General features: G+C 43.8%; 1 protein-coding gene and 1 non-coding gene across 2 annotated transcripts in view; one reads left to right on the plus strand and one right to left on the minus strand.

Annotated features, from left to right (window-relative positions):
- Positions 1–4,868: 4,868 nt before the first annotated feature.
- Positions 4,869–18,490, plus strand: part of Mosmo (modulator of smoothened) — a 61,386-nt gene continuing 47,764 nt past the window's right edge. Inside the window, exon 1 of the mRNA XM_038310846.1 lies at positions 4,869–4,987. Coding sequence (XP_038166774.1) covers positions 4,882–4,987 — 106 coding nt within the window. The 5' untranslated portion in view covers positions 4,869–4,881. The remainder of the gene's footprint in view (positions 4,988–18,490) is intronic.
- LOC119806121 lies at positions 17,930–18,034 on the minus strand. Its single transcript, XR_005284151.1, has one exon. It is a non-coding gene; the product is annotated as a small nucleolar RNA U13 (small nucleolar RNA).

Consider the following 18,490-nt stretch of genomic DNA (forward strand, 5'->3'; position numbering starts at 1 on the left):
CCAGTGGAAGGAGGACCAATCGTTAGGAGGAGAACTTGGGCAGTCTCGGGCACAGGGAAGCCCTAGAATGCAAAATGTTTTCTTATAAATGGGATGGAGTAACAGAGGAAGAAAATGTACTGACCTGGATCATGAACACATGATAAAACAGCCCTCGGGCCAGGAGCTGTCAACAATAGCAACCTCCAGAAAAGCCGCAGACTGCTGCACTGACGGAGGGTGGGGGCAATGCTTGGCACTCAGCTAATCCATCCTGCCACAGTACTCTCCTATCCTGTTTCTCACAGTAAATGGGCAAATGTAGCAAGTGCATAGCCACAAACATTTGGGGTAATGAGGGTCTAAGTCACCACAACACATAAGTCACATCAGAGGTTCTGACAAGAGATAAGAGGAATTGTGGGTACGAGAGGAAAATGATGAAGGATTAGTTTTGTCTCAAGATAGCAGTGCCCCCCATAAGAGGGCCACCATGGTCCTGTGGGAGCTGCTCTCAGACCTTAAAAGAAGCAAATCAAAACTGAGAACTAAGCCATAAAAAGAAATGATAAGCTTCTTGTTTCTTTTTTGAGACAGTCTCTCTAGGTGACCCAGGCTGGTCTTAGAACTCATAGTCCTCCTGCCTCAGCCTGACATAGACAAGGATTGCAGGCATGTGCCCCTAAACCTAGCCTTGTATATACTTTGCAAAACTTATCTTAGTTTGGTATGTGGGTATGTATCTTTAATTCCAGTACTCAAGAGGCAGAGGCAGGTGGATCTCTCTGAGTTTGAAACTAGCCTGGTCTACAAAGTAAAATTCGAGGTCTGAATTCCATACCAGCCTGGGTTATATAAGATCCCATCAGAAGGCAGGCAGTGGTGGTGCATCCCTTTAATCCCAGCACTCAGAAGGCAGAGAGTCAGGTGGATCTCTGCATGCAAGCCCAGCCTGGTCTAGTGTTCCAGACTGAGTTCCAAGACAGCCAGAGCTTTACAGAGAAACCCTGTCTCAAGTATCAAAAAAACAAAAACACTTTATGATTACAGAATATATTGCAAAATGCACCTGTGGAGCAAATGCTGGTCTGCACAGCTCAGGTGCCCCTCACAGTGGGCACTGGTTCTCGGCTATGGGGATGGCTGTAGATTGACTGATCTCAGCTATGTGTCTTTTAAGGGTATTTGTGCATGTTTACTTGCATGTGCATGACAGAGGGAGTGCCACTCACCACCTTTTAAAAACAAAACAGAAACAAAACCACAAAAGCCAAACAGGGTCTCTCACTGGATCTAGAGCTCATCAATTTGGCTAGACTATCTGGTCAACAAGTCCCAGGAACCCTCCTGGCTCCACGTCCCCCAGCAGGGGGGTCGCAGGTGGTGTGCCTGGGCTCAGTGGGTTCTAAGAAAGTCCTCACGCTTGCACAGTAAGCACTTTACCACCTGAGCCATCTCCCCAAACCCTCTGCTAATATTCTTGGCTGAGTGGTCTGCCTTCCCCAAGGCTACACCCACTCCCTAGGGTGGCACCTCATGCCTGGTCAATACTAGAAGACTTCATCACTTTGTCCTGACAGAACTAAATACCCACCTTAGCTTGAGACTCTTTCAGTTTGCCAAAGCCTCCTGTGCCTGCCGCTGATTTCTGCCCAATTCCACTTCCTCTTCCCCTCACAGGAGCTTCCTATAAACTTCCTAAAAGAGCTTCCTATAAACTTCCTACACACCACCGATCAATAACTTTTCTTTTTTTTGTTTTTTTGTTTTGTTTTTTTTTTTTTTTTTTTTTTTTTTTTTTTCGAGACAGGGTTTCTCTGTGGCTTTGGAGCCTGTCCTGGAACTAGCTCTTGTAGACCAGGCTGGTCTCGAACTCACAGAGATCCGCCTGCCTCTGCCTCCCGAGTGCTGGCATTAAAGGCGTGTGCCACCATCGCCCGGCCGATCAATAACTTTTCATCTCAGAGGCAGTTCCAAGAGAACCAACCTACAAGACAAACTGCTCTTTGAGCCATGGGTATATAATAAGATCCTCCCTCACCTCTAGGTTTGACATTTCTTTCTCTAACCCTAAGAATCCCAGGTACACATATGCAACCTATCTACCACACTCTTGGCCCCCAGAGAGAAAGCGTGCTCGTTATCCCATCAGAGCAAAGATACTCCTTCAAGCACAGAGTAATGGCCCAATGTCTCCCAGTGTTCCCTGAAGTCCCATCCAGATTCAGCCTCTTCTGGGCTGAGTCCTGCCATCCATCACAATAAAGCACACCGTATTCACAGCCCTTTAACAGCCACATTGTGGCTATTTATGTCTTCAAGCTGCCTGCATAGATCCCTCCTGGGGCCCTCTATGATCTTCTGGGTCCCCAAGGAGTTTCTGCCGTAAAGAGCATGGTGGCTCACGTCTGAGTAGAAAGATCCCAGCTGTTCTGTTCAGGTGAGTGATGGGATATTTCTATCATGAAGAGTCTGTTGGGGGAGGGGGGAGAAAAAGGCCCAAAGAAAGGACATGGATTCTTTTAAGTTCAAGTCAGCAGCGGAGCTGGGATTAGAAGGTATTTCTGCATCCTTTTTGCTCTACCTCACCCTCCCTCCAAAGGACCTCAGGTTTGCTTCTATTAAAATCCAGATAGAGCTGCAGGAAAGGGAACTGCTTTGCCCTATAAACTTCAGAGGCATAGAACTCTGAACTATCAGCGCTATTGGAAAACAAGAACACAGTACGGTACTAAAATGGAAGAGAGGGGAAATTCCGTGAACATCGCATTCGGGTCCTTATAGCCACACCCCCATCCTAGTTGGCAGGAAGAGATCAGGCATATCACTGATACCTACAATGATATACAGCCACTAGCTGATAGGAAAGATGTTTTAATCCTTCTGACACACACACTTTAATCTGTGGTCTAGAATCTTGGATGGAGGAATACACACCAAGAAGTTCTGGAAAATACTGTTAAAGTAAAATGAAGAGTTTAGACTTGTATCTTTTTAAAAAAATATTTATTTATTTATTATATATACAATATTCTGTCTGTATATGTCTACATGTAGGCCAGAAGAGGGCACCATACCCCATTACAGATGGTTGTGAGCCACCATGTGGTTGCCGGGAATTGAACTTAGGACCTTTGGAAGAGCAGGCAATGCTCTTAACCACTGAGCCGTCTCTCCAGCCCTAGACTTGTATCTTTTAAACACCATAATTAAGGCAGCCTCGTCCCACTGAGCTGGAGTCATAACAGCTGCAAACTGTCCCGACACTCAACCCTGGCCAGTTATGAACATCAGTGGATAGTGAATTCATCACTGTATCATTATTATTCTTTTATCCTGGGCAATCAAAAGAGCAGATAAGAGGCCAAAACTATGACTCCTTCAAACTTGCCCAGTACTTAAAATGAAAGTGAAGAGCCATTGCAGTAAACTGGTATGCATTCTATCTGGATTCCCCAAACATATGAATTAGTTATATTAGTATCTATGGCAGAGGAAAAATACATTATGTAATTAAAAAAATTACTTGACCCCAAGAGACCAATGTTAGGGCTGCAAAGTCTTAAACGACCCTTTCTCCCCAACCGCTTTCTCCCCAATGTGCACAGATATCATAGAGGCACATTTCTGCAAGAATGCTGGATTTGGTGGAATTTGAAACCTGCTGAGTTTTGTGGACATGTAGGCACTCCAAAAATAGAATCAGATGTCACCCTTCTAGGTCTTTCTAGAGACAGCTTAGGTGGCACATAAGAAGAAAAATCATCTCCACTTGCTCTATGCGGTGCTGAGAAAGAGATGGATCTAAAGCCAAGGTTAATGGTGATTTAGCAGAGAGCCCTGGTGGAAAGAAACCTCCGGGGCATAGCAAAATCATAGACAAATCCTCTGTTATTGTAACAATTTATATTACCGTTTCCTGTTTATGTACCCAATCGAAGGCTCTCCCCACACCTCACTCTGTAAATAGTATTAATAAACCTCTGGCTGGCAAAAACTAAGAAGCACTTTAGGTTCTTCTCCTTCCGTTATCACCAAGTCCTCCCCTCTGCAAAACACCCACTGCTGGCCGCCCATTTTTCTCTATCTTGACTACTCTAGCTAAAAGCCGCAATTCTGTCTTAGACTACCCGGACACTTCTGCTGTCTCCACATTCACTGCCCCTCACCCACTGTAATCTATTTACACGACAGATCTTCACAAACTGAAGTCACGCCACTCTCCTTGCCGAAAACCCTCCCGTTCCTTCACGTTGCGTCTGGAACAAAATCCAAACACCACACATTTGGCTGGTTAGAGAATTTAAAGACAGGATCTCACTATTTAGCCCAGGCTGCCATAGGACTGATGGCTCTCCAGTTTCGGCTTCCTCAGGGTTGGGATTTACGGGCGCGTGCCCTCCCGAATCCCACCTCTGGCCTCTGTCTACCTTTCCTCAAACCACTCTAGTCCCACGGGCCATTTAGCAGGTCCCTGAACACGACAATCTTTCCGCTTTCTCTCTCCCCAGTGCCTGTTTCCTGACTCTGGAACAGTCTGCACCTGAACCTCGCAGGACAAATCTTTAGGATCTCAGTGGCCTCTGTCTCGAACCACCACTGAGCCCACAGCCGCCCACAGCGCCGGGCTGAGCCGACGCCCCCTCAGGAAGACTCCGCAGAGCAGTCCTGGGCGCCGCCGGCCGGCGCGCGGTTTCGCTTCCGGGTGAGGGGCGGGCAGGCCGAGCAGTTCCGGGGCGGGCGGCGGCTGCGGGTCCCGGCGCGGAGGGCGCGAGCGCGCGGCGCGGGCCGAGGGCCGAGGGTGGCGGCGCGGGGACCCCCGGGGCCCAGCGGCCCATGGGGCGCGAGGCGTGAAGCCGCGGCCTGCCCTGCGGTGGGGGGTGGGGGGAGCGGGGCGGGGCGATGGATAAACTGACCATCATCTCAGGATGTCTCTTTCTGGCCGCCGATATCTTCGCCATCGCCAGTATCGCCAACCCGGACTGGATCAACACCGGGGAGTCGGCGGGTGAGCGGCTTGCGCGGGCCGGGAGGGCGGCCGTCCCCCGGGTCGGCGGTCCCGAGGGTTAAAGGTCGGCGCCAGGGTGGGGGCGGGCGGAGACTGCTTAGCTGTGGCTCCCCCCTTCCGCTCTGAAGTGTATGTGGTTTTAATCTTTGCTTTATTTTAGGCCCGGGAGCTATACTAATACTAATAATAAACTTCATTTTATGGAGCATCTTTCATTCCAGCGTATCTCACGCACACGCGCGCGCGCGCACACACACACACACGACACACACCACACACACACGCACACACACGCTGGAGCTATCTTAATAGTAGTTAGAAAATTAAATAACGCATTCGAGTCGCAGACAGCCCCAGAGGCACTGCCTGCTGGAACACTGGAGCTGGAGGCGGGGGCGTGTGTGGGGGTGCCCTCCAGAAAGAGGCGGGCATCTTTCCGAAGGGTATCCCAGGTGAATGCGCTGGCAGGGTTCTCGGCTCCAGCCCTCTTTGCCTTCTCTCACACCCCCCCCCCCCCACCTGCGAGACCAAACCTTTAATTAACGTAAACAGTTATTAGGAGAGCCGCTCAGAATTAAGGAACCGTCTTGTTTTTGAACTGTTTGTTCAGTGCAGGTGAAGGGAACGAGGAGCGGGAATGTCAGGGCTCCTTCACAGGGCTTGTTATAAAATGTATCGCCATGCTGTCAACTTAGTAACTGTCACTTAGGGTTCTCAGTTTATCCAGCAGTATTTTTAGCTCAAAAAAAAAAAAAAAAAAAAAAAAAAAAAAAAAAAAAAAAAGGCTGTAGCTGGGACATTTGTTGCTTCCTCCTCCCTCACCTTCCTAATCTAGACCTGGCATCACAAAGTCATCCCGTCAGATTAGCTGGTTATAAAATAACACTAAAGAATTCAACAGCGCTCTTAATTGTAATGGGTAGAAAGGGAGTTTTGGAATCATGTGGAATTTGGTAATACCTGTGGGCTGTTTCTGAAAGTGCTGCTGACTCCAGACAGTTTTTTTTTTTTCAGCAGTATGTGTGACATTCAGTTCATTACCAGCTTTTTTTTTTTTTCCTCTAAACGTATGTGTAGTGATTCCTTTGTTAAGACTTTTCTTTGGGGCTTTAGATACTTAGGAGCAAAGGGTCACACTGTTGAGTAGGGAGATCCTTATTGAAAAGAGATTTTTAGGTGGAATCCCTGTGGGTGGTGGATGGACTGCCGGTGAGCGAGACAGACTCGGGAAGGGAGCTGTTACTATACGTTATATAAGAGAGAGAGCGGCAGTGGTGCGGCGGTCCTGGATGCTGTTGCAGAGGCCACGCACACGCAACAGAAAGCAAGAGCGGAATGAGTGCGGTGGCTTCCCATTCGGAGGTAAAGTCTTCGGCCGCGAGTCGGCAAAGGCAGGAGTCCAAAGTTTGGAGAGAGTAGAAAATGCTTGAAGAGAAGGAAATAGCTGCGGAGAGCATGCCAGATGGGAGGACAGGCAGGCAGCACCGAAGCTCTGTGGACGTCTGGTTAGGCGTGGACAGTGTGACAACCTTGCTGCCCCGCTGGCCTCTTGTCGTGGCCAGCTGCTTTGAGACTGGTGTGGCTTAGGTAGTGAATTTTCTGAATACCCTTGGGAATAAGAAAACATCAAAATGATGTTTTCAAAATAAAATCAAAATAAAATCGAATAGATGCCTTACCAAGTTTGGAGGTTTTCGTATTCGCAGAGAGAGAGAGAGAGAGAGAGAGAGAGAGAGAGAGAGAGAGAGAGAGAGAGAGAGAGAGAGAGAGAGAGAGAGAGAGAAACAAAGCAGCTGAGGTGTTGAGGGTATTGACCAAGTAACTGTGTATGATATTTCACAGTAAACATTAAAGGTGAAGGAAAAAGCTGATGGACTGGTCAGCCAAGCAGCAGGTGGTACATGATCAGTAGAATTGTGGCCATGATGAAACTGACGACCAAAGTGGGAATGGTTGCTGCAGCAGAGTGTGGTGGCTGGGGATGGTGGACATAAGACCCAGCGTGTCTGTGAGGGTCTGTGTCGAAATGAAGTGTTACACTTTAGAGATGATTTTTGTCCACCTAATAATTTCCCTCAATACCAGGGTATCCTTCAGTTAAATATTCTGTGGCAGAAAGAGGACTAATAAGAGACGATAGGAAAAGGTTTCACAATTCCTCTAGTTCTTACCTTAAGGGGGTCAAGAAATAGATCCCCTAAAAGTTAAAAACTAAAGATGGATTGCAGGTTCTTGTTAAGCACCTGCCTGGGGTGCCCGAGCCCCCGGGTTCTGTGGGCAGCTGGGGGTGGGGCGAATGGACTGGAGTCCTCCTCTGTTCAGTGTCCTCTCTGATAAGGCGCTCTTCAGCTGGGTATTCATTTGGATGCTCAGTAAACAGTTTTACCTGAGCAGACAGATGTTGTCTTAAACTTAAAAGCAGCCCTCAAAAATTAAATAAAGGATGTGGGCTGGTAGGACTGGTCTCACTCCATGGTCTCCACTAGAATGACTTCCCTTGGTAGCAAAAAATTAGCAATTTCCCTTCAATGTATTATATTTAGTCTATATACATTTTGATTGTGGTGTTTTATAACAATCTCTTTCAACATTTATTTTATCTTATGTCTGTGGGTGTTTTGCCTACATGTATGTCTGTGTACTGTGTGCATGCCTGGTACCGGGTGATGCCAGAAGAGGTTGTCCTGAGAGTGAAGGAACAGAGGATTGTGAGCCACCATGTGGGTACTGGGAATCAGATCAGGGTCATTTGGAAGAGCAGCCAGTGCTCTTAACTGCTGTGCCTTCTCTCCAGCCATCTTATTACAAATTTTAAATGATTTTAAAAAAAAATACATCTCCAGCAGAACTCTTGGAACTAAGGTGATCTGGACAGTGTAGTTTGAAAACCACTGTAGTGACCTAAGGAAAGCTCAGGATTCAGATCGATTTCCTGGCATTGTGGCATTAGATCAAGTCCTGTAGCCTCTCCATATCTGCTTCCTTCTCTGTGAAACAAGGACATTGGCCACCTGCTTGGCTTCTAGTGATGGCAAATGCATTAATCCCAGCACTCAGGAGGCAGAGACAGGCAGATCTCTATGAGTTCAAGACCACCTTAATCTACATAGAGAATTCTATGACAGCAAGGGCTACAGAGAGAAACCTTGTATTGAAAACCAAAACCAAACAAACAAAAGTGGTGCTTAACATTCGTATTGCTGTTTTGCACTCATCTTTAAACTTTTTCTGTGGGAAATGACTTCATTAGATGTTCTTGGAAATAGTAAGTATCAAGAGTACCATACCGTCTTGTTTTGTGTTTGCTCCATCACTCTGTAGTGTTCCTCTCGCTCCATTTCTCATCCCCATGCTCTAACCTTGGTGCTCTGCAGTGTCTGTCACACAACTACCCCAGCTGATAAGCTGGGTTACCAGACTGGGAACCACACTTTGGCTGAGTTTTAAGTTTCTGTGTACTAGTCCAACACAGAAAGGGTACATTGTGCGTATTTCTACCTAGCTGTGAGAACCTTTCCTGCATTTCTTCTGATAGCTGTGGCTTCTCCAAATATAATGAAACTGTTTGCAAGGGAAAGTGCCTGGGGAAGGCACTTTAAGAAGGACCCTTGGCAGTGGCCATTAGTACACCCAGGAACATTTAATGCTGGGTGGGTATAGTGACACAGTTACATACTCTGTTCTGTGGAGGGCAGATTCCTGCAGGCTAGTGGACTCAGCATCAACAATGGTGTTGCTTATGTAGTGCTGTGTGGTATCTGAAGCCCAGAGACGAGGACTGCTTGCTTTGATCCCTTTGGCTTCATGTATCTGGCAGGTGTGGAATTGTTGTCTCCACGTTCCCCTGTTTTTCATCATTGTATGTGGCATGTGCGTGTCATTGTGACCAGGGTTCCTTTTAAGAAAACTTTGCTGGGGCTGTGGTATAGAGGTTGTGGTAGTGCACTTGCCCAGTATGCAGGAGGTCAAGTTTGAGTACGGGGAAGGAATCTCTTCCTTCAGATATTACCTACAGTTCTCATTTGTCTTAAATGAGGTTTAATTTAAATTAAATTCTTTAGAGATTCAAATTTCTGCCAGATTACAGAATAGGAAAGAGGCAGATTTGAGTTTCAGTCTTCAAATGGTTTTAGATTTGTTTTTTTTTTTTTTTTTTTTTTTTTTTTTTTTTTTTTTTTTTTTTCCGAGACAGGGTTTCTCTGTGTAATTTTGAGCCTGTCCTAGAACTCTCTCTGTAGACCAGGCTGGCTTCGAACTTACAGAGATCCACCTGCCTCTATCTCCTGAGTTCTGGAATTAAAGGCAAGCACCGCCGCCACCTGGCTCCATAGACATTTCTTAACCTCACTGTCACTCTTTCCTTTGGTCCCTAAAGAAGCATACTTTTTGTTGATTCCTAAAGAAGCATACTTTTTGTTGATTCCTAAAGAAGCATACTTTTTGTTGATTCCTAAAGAAGCATACTTTTTGTTGATTCCTAAAGAAGCATACTTTTTGTTGATTCCTAAAGAAGCATACTTTTTGTTGATTCCTGTCTGGGGGTGTCATCTCTCGACAGCAGGAGTTTCGGTATCTCCCTAAACAGACTGACCTACTGTTTCCTGTGAAGGTTGCTGGAGCTTCTCCCCTCCATCTAACCAAAGTCTCTCCAGTGGGCATGTAAGGAAAGGCTACTGCGTTTGCTCCTGAGCGTGTTTGCATTCTTCTTTCTGTTCTGATGGATGTTGGTGTTTGAAGAGGGAACTCAGACATTGACATCCTCATCCCTGCTACTCTTCTGTTTTTTGAGACAGGGTCCACTGGTCCTGAGTTCATTGTTTGAATGAAGGCTCTCTGACAGGACAGAACCAGTGCTGTGTGTATATTAGAAGAGAAGATGTCCTAGGCTGGCCTACAGCCAACAGGACTGGGTGTTCTTCAGTTGCCGTCTGTGTGCTGGAGAGGCTGAGAAGCTGCTTGGTCCAGGACTAGATGCCTCAGCAGCCCAGACTGACTCTAGTGGCCTGAAAGGCCCAAGGCTTGGATGCCCAAGGTGGCAGCAGCAGCAGGACAGACTGTGGAAAGAAGCCAGGCAGGCAGGCAGCGCTGCTTTCCTCTGATCTGGTGTGTCCTGATGTGGGCTGCCCTCCAGGTATCACCTTCTCTGAGGAGCATCTATCCTTTCTGGAAATACAGTCACAGACCAGCCCTAAGATGTGTCCCTTGGCTGTTTCTAGAACTGGTCAAGCTGATAAAATTATCACATTCTCTGTGTAGCCCAGGCAGATCAGCCCACTGCCCTGCCTCTGCATCCTGGTCACTGGGATTGCAAGGCATGTGCCAACATGACCACCAGATTTATCCCTGTTCCTATTTTAAATTTATCGAGGGGGAGATAATTAGGAACTAAAATGTGATGTTAGTGCTTATAAAGAGGATATTGGAGACTCTTATTTGGAGATGAGTACGTTCCTGTTACTGGACCCCAGATGTAGACTTACCTCTTTAGTCCTAAGCAGAGTGGAAACCTGTGCCTGTAGGACCTGCAGAGGGGAAAAACTGAGGTGTTTTCTCAGGCAACAGCCTGGGCTGCATATGCCTGGTTTTGTCTCTTATACTAACAGATTGTCAATCAATCCCTTCTCCCTGCTCTCCCTGCTGCCCCTGTCTTTCATGGATAGAAACTTGCCTGTTTATGCTCAGAAAACGTCCAATGTTTCATGAGGATATATTTCCTTTTTTTTCAAGTCTACAGACTGGGAGATATTTGGGGGATGGAGAGGCTTGGGAAAAGAGGTATCATTTCCCTTGGTTCCTGCCATCTTCCCCAAAGGAAGCAGTTAAGTCTCATCTTAACTGGCATAGTGGGCAGTTCTCTGAGACAGGTGCAACGTCCACATGTTGGTCCTGGCCTATACACCCGTTAAAACCGTTAAAATATGTAGAATGAAGCGAGTGGCGGGGCTGCGTCCTGCCACCCGGCTAGCTTTGCCCAAAATAATTACATGGAAACTGTATTCTTTTAAACACTGCCTGGCCCATTATCTGTAGCCTCTTATTGGTTAATTCTCACATCTTCCTTTAACCCATATTTAGTAATCCGTGTAACACCACGAGGTGTGGCTTACCAGGAGAGATCTTAACCTGCGTCCATCTCGTCCATCTCGGAGAGAAGAAGCATGGAGACTCACTATGGTGAATGCCTGAAGCGTCTCCCCACTCCTGCACCCAGCATTCTGTTCTGTCTACTCCGCCTACCTAATTTTCTGTTCTCTTAAAGGGCCAAGGCAGTTTTCTTTATTAATAAACCAATGAAAGTAACATAGACAGATAACTCTCCTCCATCAAAAATACATCTACCTAAGCAGACTCACTGATTAAGTACGGGGAAATTATTATTGAGTAATAGTAGCAAAGCCAGCAATAACTCCAGTGTTCACAGACATCTGGCATGAAACAGCTCTGTGATGTTATTGCTGAAGCCAGCTTACTCAGAACTTACTTACCCTGTCAGTCCCATGGGGACTTGTTGAGAGAAACAAGGTCTATCACCAATAGAGCAGAAGCTCTCAAGATATGTTCTCATGATGTGTTCTCTGCTGTAGAGAGCACCAATAATATTTTCACATCAGTCTTTTGAGTCTTTCTCCAATAGAATCTTTTCCGACAACTTTACTTAGGTACAATTTACATCATAAAGTTTACTCAATTTGTGTATACAAGTCAGTGGTTTTAGTTTATTCACAGAGTGGTGTACCAGTATTACCACATCAATTTTAGAGTGCTTTCATTATCCTAAAAAGCATGTTCATCCCTCTTAGCCATCATCCTGAACATTCTGTCCAAAGGAGCCACTAGTTTTCTGCCGAGAGAGTTGCAGGTTCTGGATACTTTAGATGTGTGGAATTTTGTGATTGGCGTTTTCATGCATATTTTCAAAGTTCATCAATATTGAACTTTTAAAATACTTGTGGTTATTAAGTAATATTCCATTATAGCAGTAAACTACTTTTTATTTACCCATTCATCAGTTGATAGAAGGAAATTCTGTAATGATAAAGTAATCCACCAGTGTTCTTTTTAAAAGTAAAATGGTGGAGCTGGAAAGATGGCTCAGTGGTTATGAACACTTGCTGTTCTGTGAAAGACCCAAGTTCAGTACCCAGCACCTGTATCAGGTGGCTCACAATTGCTTTGTAACTCTAGCTTCAGGGGATCCAACACCTTCATTTGGCCCCCACAGGCATCTGCACTCATGTGCACACACAGATATACACATGTACACATAAGTAAAAAATAATCTTTTTAAAGTGATATTATCAGAACATATAAATATCAAGTAATAAGAACTGTGGATAAAGTTCAAAGACAAGTCTTTTATAATAATCATAGGATATGGCCAAAGCTTAAAATCATTTGATGTTGCATTTTACAGTGTAAACCAGATTTCCTAATAAGAGATTAAAGTTCCTGAGCAAAGCATTGATTTTCCTTTTATGGTCTTCCAGAATTTATTTTTTTATCAGTACCAGCAGGGATGTAACCAGAGATTCAGTGTAATAGGCCTGAAAGTTTTGTAGCAAAATTGGTACTAAGAGCATGAGAAGAAAAGCAGAAGTAACTAAAAATCATTAAAAGAAGAAATTCAGGCCAGGCGGTGGTGGCATACTCCTTTAATCCTAGCACTCAGGAGGCAAAGGCAGGAGGATCTCTGTGAGTTTGAGGCCAGCCTGGTCTACAAGAGCTAGTTCCAGGACAGGCTCCAAAGCCTACAGAGAAACCCTGTCACTGGAAAAAAAAGAAGAAGAAGAGGAGGAGGAGGAGGAGGAGGAGGAAGAGGAGGAGGAGGAGGAGGAGGAAGAGGAGGAGGAGGAGGAGGAGGAGGAGGAGGAGGAAGAGGAGGAGGAGGAGGAGGAGGAGAAGAAAAAGAAATTACCAAGTACCAAGTGATGGCTGATTGTGTATTCATTAGGTTGGTGGCACCTGCCATAGTCCCACTTAAAAGTGATTTAATAATAGTCACAAGAATCAGTCCTTTACTATTTAGCATGACCAAACCAGTGTCATTGTTTGACTCGTTGCTTGACAAATGAGGGTTTGTTTTAGAGCTATCTTGTAGTAAGATGGCTCAGTAAGATTTGGAGGCAGGCAGATTTTAGTTTTGATTTTTGGAGTCTCTTTATTAGTTCCATGATTTGAGGCATGCATGCAATATCTCTCAGCTATAAAACAGAGGTGATATACTTAGCTTAAAAGATGATTTTTGGGGGCTGGAGAGATGGCTCAGCGGTTAAGAGCATTGCCTGCTCTTCCAAAGGTCCTGAGTTCAATTCCCAGCAACCACATGGTGGCTCACAAACATCTGTAATGGGGTCTGGCGCCCTCTTCTGGCCTTCAGGCATACATGTAGACAGAATATTGTATACATAATAAATAAATAAATAAATATTTTTTAAAAAAAGATGATTTTTGTTTTGTCTTATTTTTCAAGACAGAGTTTCTGTATAGCCCTGGCTGTCCTGGAACTTGCTCTGTAGACCAGGCTGGCCTCCAACTCAGGTCCACCTGCTTTTGCCCCCCAAGTGTTGGATTAAAGGTGTGAGACATTTTTGCCTTGCTCAAAAGATGGTCATTAAGAGAAAAATGCAGCAGTGAGGGATCAACACATTGTCTGATACACAGCAAACGCCTGGATATTATCGTAGTTAGTACTATTATAGAGAAAGCCAGACACCTGGCTTTTTGAGGGTTTCTCTTTTGAATTGTCTGTCTTATTTGTTTACTTATGTCCTGCCTTGTTGCAAAAGAAGATTTAAGACAGCATGGTATGTCTGTAGTTGAACATTCTTGAAACCCAGCTGGGTCCAATCTGAGCAGAAGGACTGCACAGTAGTGTAGTGGCAATATAAACTTAATGGGACACATGTAAGTACCCAAACCAAGAGTGCCTTGGGTTTATGTGTGTCTAGAACAGAGTGAAAATTTTTCCAAGTCAGAGGCATCCGAACATCATAAGAGAGATGCACAGGTTTAGAACAAAGCAGCATATAGGCAATATTAGCCATGTTACTATTTTTAGACTGATTGCAGGTTTTTGTTTTTAAAAAAGGGTTTCATGTATTCCAGGCTGAGGATGACCTCCCAGGTGCTGAATTACAAGTGTGGCCATCACTCTGGCTGAGATAGCTCTTTGAGTATTTCTTTTGGTTGTCCACAGCTTTTTTTTTCTTTACTCTCTTTTATTTATTTTGTCCACAGCTTTTGTAATACACGTGAGTTTATTTTCCCCACACTTCACTGCATATGCTTAGCCAGTGGGCATCATATATAACATTATGGGGGACATTGGGTGCGTAGTGAAATGCTGTTGTCTGTGAAATTGTTATTGCATCATAAATCAGAACTTAAGTAACCTGTGGGTAATTTTTTTATAGACTGACCTTATACCCTCCCATCTGTTCCCCAGGAGCTCAGGTCACACAGTGGCAGCATGGAGGTGTCAGTTATACTCATGCATGGAGGTGTCAGTTCATACAGCTTTATCCGCTCGTAATGCTTTGGTTATCAGAATGTTTTCTTTCAAACTTGTGCTACTGATGTTTTTTGTTTGGTTGGTTCTTAAGTACTTCCTAGATTTTCCTTGTCCTGCTAAGCAACTAGCCCCTAAAAAGCTTAATAATTACAGAAGCCGTTCCACTTTGTAACAGCAAATAGGGGTAGTTTCTTGTTTAGATCATAGTCCAATAAAGAAGTGCCTGACTAGGAGTCACTTCTCAGTAATGTCCCTAATACTGGCCTTCTGTGTGCTCTGTTAACTGTAAGTTACACTGAGTACTTGCCAGCTTTTCATAGAGCAAGGAGAACTATGATGTCCCTCTGAGACTGACTGCTCCAGAATTGACAAAGAGACTATCTGTGTGTCCATGTGTCTGTGAGTATGCACCAGCCAGCATGTATGATTTGCTTCTGTATGTTTCAGTGTATGACCACAGTTCAGTTTTGAGGTAGACATTTCTTTGAATTACTCCTTTAATTGACTTATTTTTAATTAGAAACGTGCTGCACTTTTTTTATGTGATTCTTTATGTGACTCAGCTATAAATAAAATGTCACATTTGGCATTTTGACACTTGCTGCTGTATATATTGAGCAGAAAGGCAGCTGCTGACTTTTAATATAGATCTGCTCAGCTAAGGCCCTTATCCTATAGCCAGAGATTAAACAGGAGTAAAGAAAAGTGCTGTTGGATGACTCAAATAAGAAAAGGGGGGCTGGAGAGATGGCTCAGTGGTTAAGAGCACTGGCTGCTCTTCCAAAGGTCCTGAGTTCAATTCCCAGCAACCACATGGTGGCTTACAACCATCTGTATTGAGATCTGGCGTCCTCCTCTGGCCTGCAGGCATACATGGAGGCAGAACATTGTATACAGAATAAATACATAAATCTTTTTTAAAAAAGAAAAGGGAAGAGCAATTTGTTTCGGCTCTTTGTTTGCAAGGTATTGTTTACTTTGTAGCCTCATGGGGTCAGTTTCACCTATGATGATAGACGTTCTCTTTAAAAATAGACCATATTCAGGTCACTTACGTTAATCAGTTCGCTAACTTGCAATGGTGAGTCTCAAGTCCCTCATAGATGATGCAAAATGTGGCTATTTCCTTTATTAATTTCCATCATTTTGATAAAGCAAATCTTTATCTTACTACAAATGTTCCTTGCTGTTCCCACAGGTATTCCCTAAATCACTGGACTTATTTCCATTCTCACAACAAAAGATACAGAAGTGTTTTGGTTCAAAAGGAACTTGTATTGAATACTCAAAAGGATTTTTAAATTTAAAAATATTTCATTTATTTTATGTGTATAGTGTTTTGCCTGCTTGTATATTGGTGTATTTTCTGTGAGTCTGGTGCTTATGGAGGCCAGAAGAGGGTGTTGAATCCCCTGGAACTAGAAGTTACATATGGCTGTAGGCTGCCATGTAGAGACTGAGAATCAAATCAGATCTTCTCAAAAAGCAACCCGTGCTCTTCTTAATCACTGAGTTATCTCTCCAGCCCTGAATTTTTTTTAGATTTTTTATTTGATACATATGAATGTTTTTGCTTGCATCTTTATATGCATACCACTTGCATGACTAGTGTCTACTGAGGTCAGAAGACAACTCCAGATCCAGTGGAACTAAGAGTTACAGAGTGTTGTGAGCCACTGTGTGGGTGCTGGGAATCGAACCCAGTCTTCTGCATGAACAACAGGTACTTTCAACCACCAAGCCAGCTCCAGCTCCTATTCAGAAGGATTATATTTAAGCACATGAAAAAAAAATATCCTTGAAGTACCTGTACTCCGCAAAGATAAAATAGCCCAGATGGTCCAGATGAGTGAAAAGGAAGTAGGTTTTGAACATAACAGGTGACACATTTAATAATGCGCGTTTAAATAATCAGGAGGTCTTCTGCAGTACTTGTCCTTGAAGGTGGAACTGCATGAGTAAAGGAGGTATAGCAAAGAAATTTCTATTCCAGTCTATTTCTCTACATTGCTGCTAATTATATCTTTTCAGAGTACAAGTATAGTCATAGTAAATACTTAGCATAGCACTTTGTGACAGATACTGTTCCAGGCTTTATCAGTGTTAACTAATTTAATCCTTGCAATATCCTTATATAAGTACTGTTTCACCATGCAGAGAGATGAAAGAGTTATGGGACTTGCCTTTAACCACTGCATGTGTACTAGGACAGACACCACGAGTGCATCTACATGCGTAAAACAAAAGGCACTTGGCAGTTATGAGCGTGCCTCACTCTCTCCTCAATCCTTGGTCCCATTTTCTCCTTAAAGAGCTCTGTATTCTAACATCTCTTCGTTACTATGTTCCAAGTATTTTACTTACATTTTCTCCCCCTGCAAAGCCCTCATGTTCATTCTGATCACTATTTTATTTGCATCCTGGCCATCTGGCAAGCATCTTCAACTGGCTTCTCTATAAAGCCTGTGTGATTTCACCTTAACAACTTGTACATTTCTTGAGGTGCCATGCCTGTGTCGTCGTTATTTGTGTGTTTCTTGCAATGTATATGTATGTATACGTAGGTAGATAGGTAGGTAGGTAGGTAGGTAGGTAGGTAGGTAGGTAGGTAGGTAGGTAGATAGATAGATAGATAGATAGATAGATAGATAGATAGATAGATAGATTTTTCTTGTTTTGTTTTCTTGCTTTGGTTTCTTTTGAGACAAGGTCTTACACAATAACCCTGTAAATTACAAGCTGGACTAGAACTCAATATAATTCTCCTTCTTCAGCTTGCCTAGTGCTGGGATTTCAGATGTGAGCCACCATACCCAGCTATTACAGTACAGGATTTTTAAAAAAATTCCTTGAGAAAGGGGATATGATGTGTTATTCTTTGTATATTAGGTAGTGTTCAGCCTAAGCTTGCAGATGGCAGGAAAAGAGGAAGTGTCATGGTTGATGCAAAGGTTTTGAACCGGAGTTGAAGGGTAGGAGTAGGTGTGTACAGAGTGCAGTGGTTGAGCGAGGAGTTTGTTTTAGATATGTTCTGTACGCAGGAAGGGTAAGAACACCAAGGGGAAAGGGGCTGGGATTCAGGAGAGAGGACTGTTTTGTGTGTGTGTGTGTGTGTGTGTGTGTGTGTGTGTGTGTGTGTGTGTGTGCATATATATCAAGTTATTCAGTAGTTATGTATTCATAGGCTAATTTTTTGGATACATCAGTTGGTTTTCATTTGAAAAATAAGGTATAGCTACCCTATATCATTCCCAACTTTAAAACAATATAAGATGAAATATATGTTATATAAATATTATAATATATAAGTTGATCGGTTGTCTTGGTCAGTACTAGTTAGATTCCTAAACTAGTCCTTAAGATCATCCTGTAGCTCTTTACTTCTATAAATAAACACAATGCAATGTTTTAATTCCCCCTTTTTTTTTTTATGTCAGACAGGTAATGTGCCAGCATCCCAATAAGGTTTGCAAAGAGTCACATGTCACGCAGTGGCGTGAGCACCCAGTGTTGACTTTCATGAACCAAAAAAGCAATCACATTTAGCATTTTAAAAAGAATAGGGGATAGTAGCTTGTTTGTCTTCAGCTTATTCTTTAATCTACTGGTTTGATTTCAGAGCTTGAAACATTTGTTCTCTGTTGTACATCTATTTCACTGAGGTTTTGGTTTGGCTTGGTTTTTGTTTTCCAGACAGGGTCTCACTATGTAGCTCTGGCTGTCCTAGAACTTACTATATAGACCAGGGTAGCCTTGAACTCAAAGAGATCTGCTTGCCTTTGGCTTCCAAGTGCTGGGATTAAAGGTGTGCACTACTGTGCCTGGATTGAGGGTTTTTTTTTTTGTTTGTTTGTTTTTGCTTTGTTTCAAGTTAACCCCCCGCCCCCACATACACTTTTGTTTTTTTATGCTTGCAGAGACAGGGTCTTGTAACCCAGCTTGGTCTTAGACTCATTATCACCAAGGATGACTTTGAAATCTTCTTAACAAAC

Source organism: Arvicola amphibius, chromosome 1, assembly GCF_903992535.2.
Source record: "Arvicola amphibius chromosome 1, mArvAmp1.2, whole genome shotgun sequence".
Lineage (NCBI taxonomy): Eukaryota > Metazoa > Chordata > Mammalia > Rodentia > Cricetidae > Arvicola > Arvicola amphibius.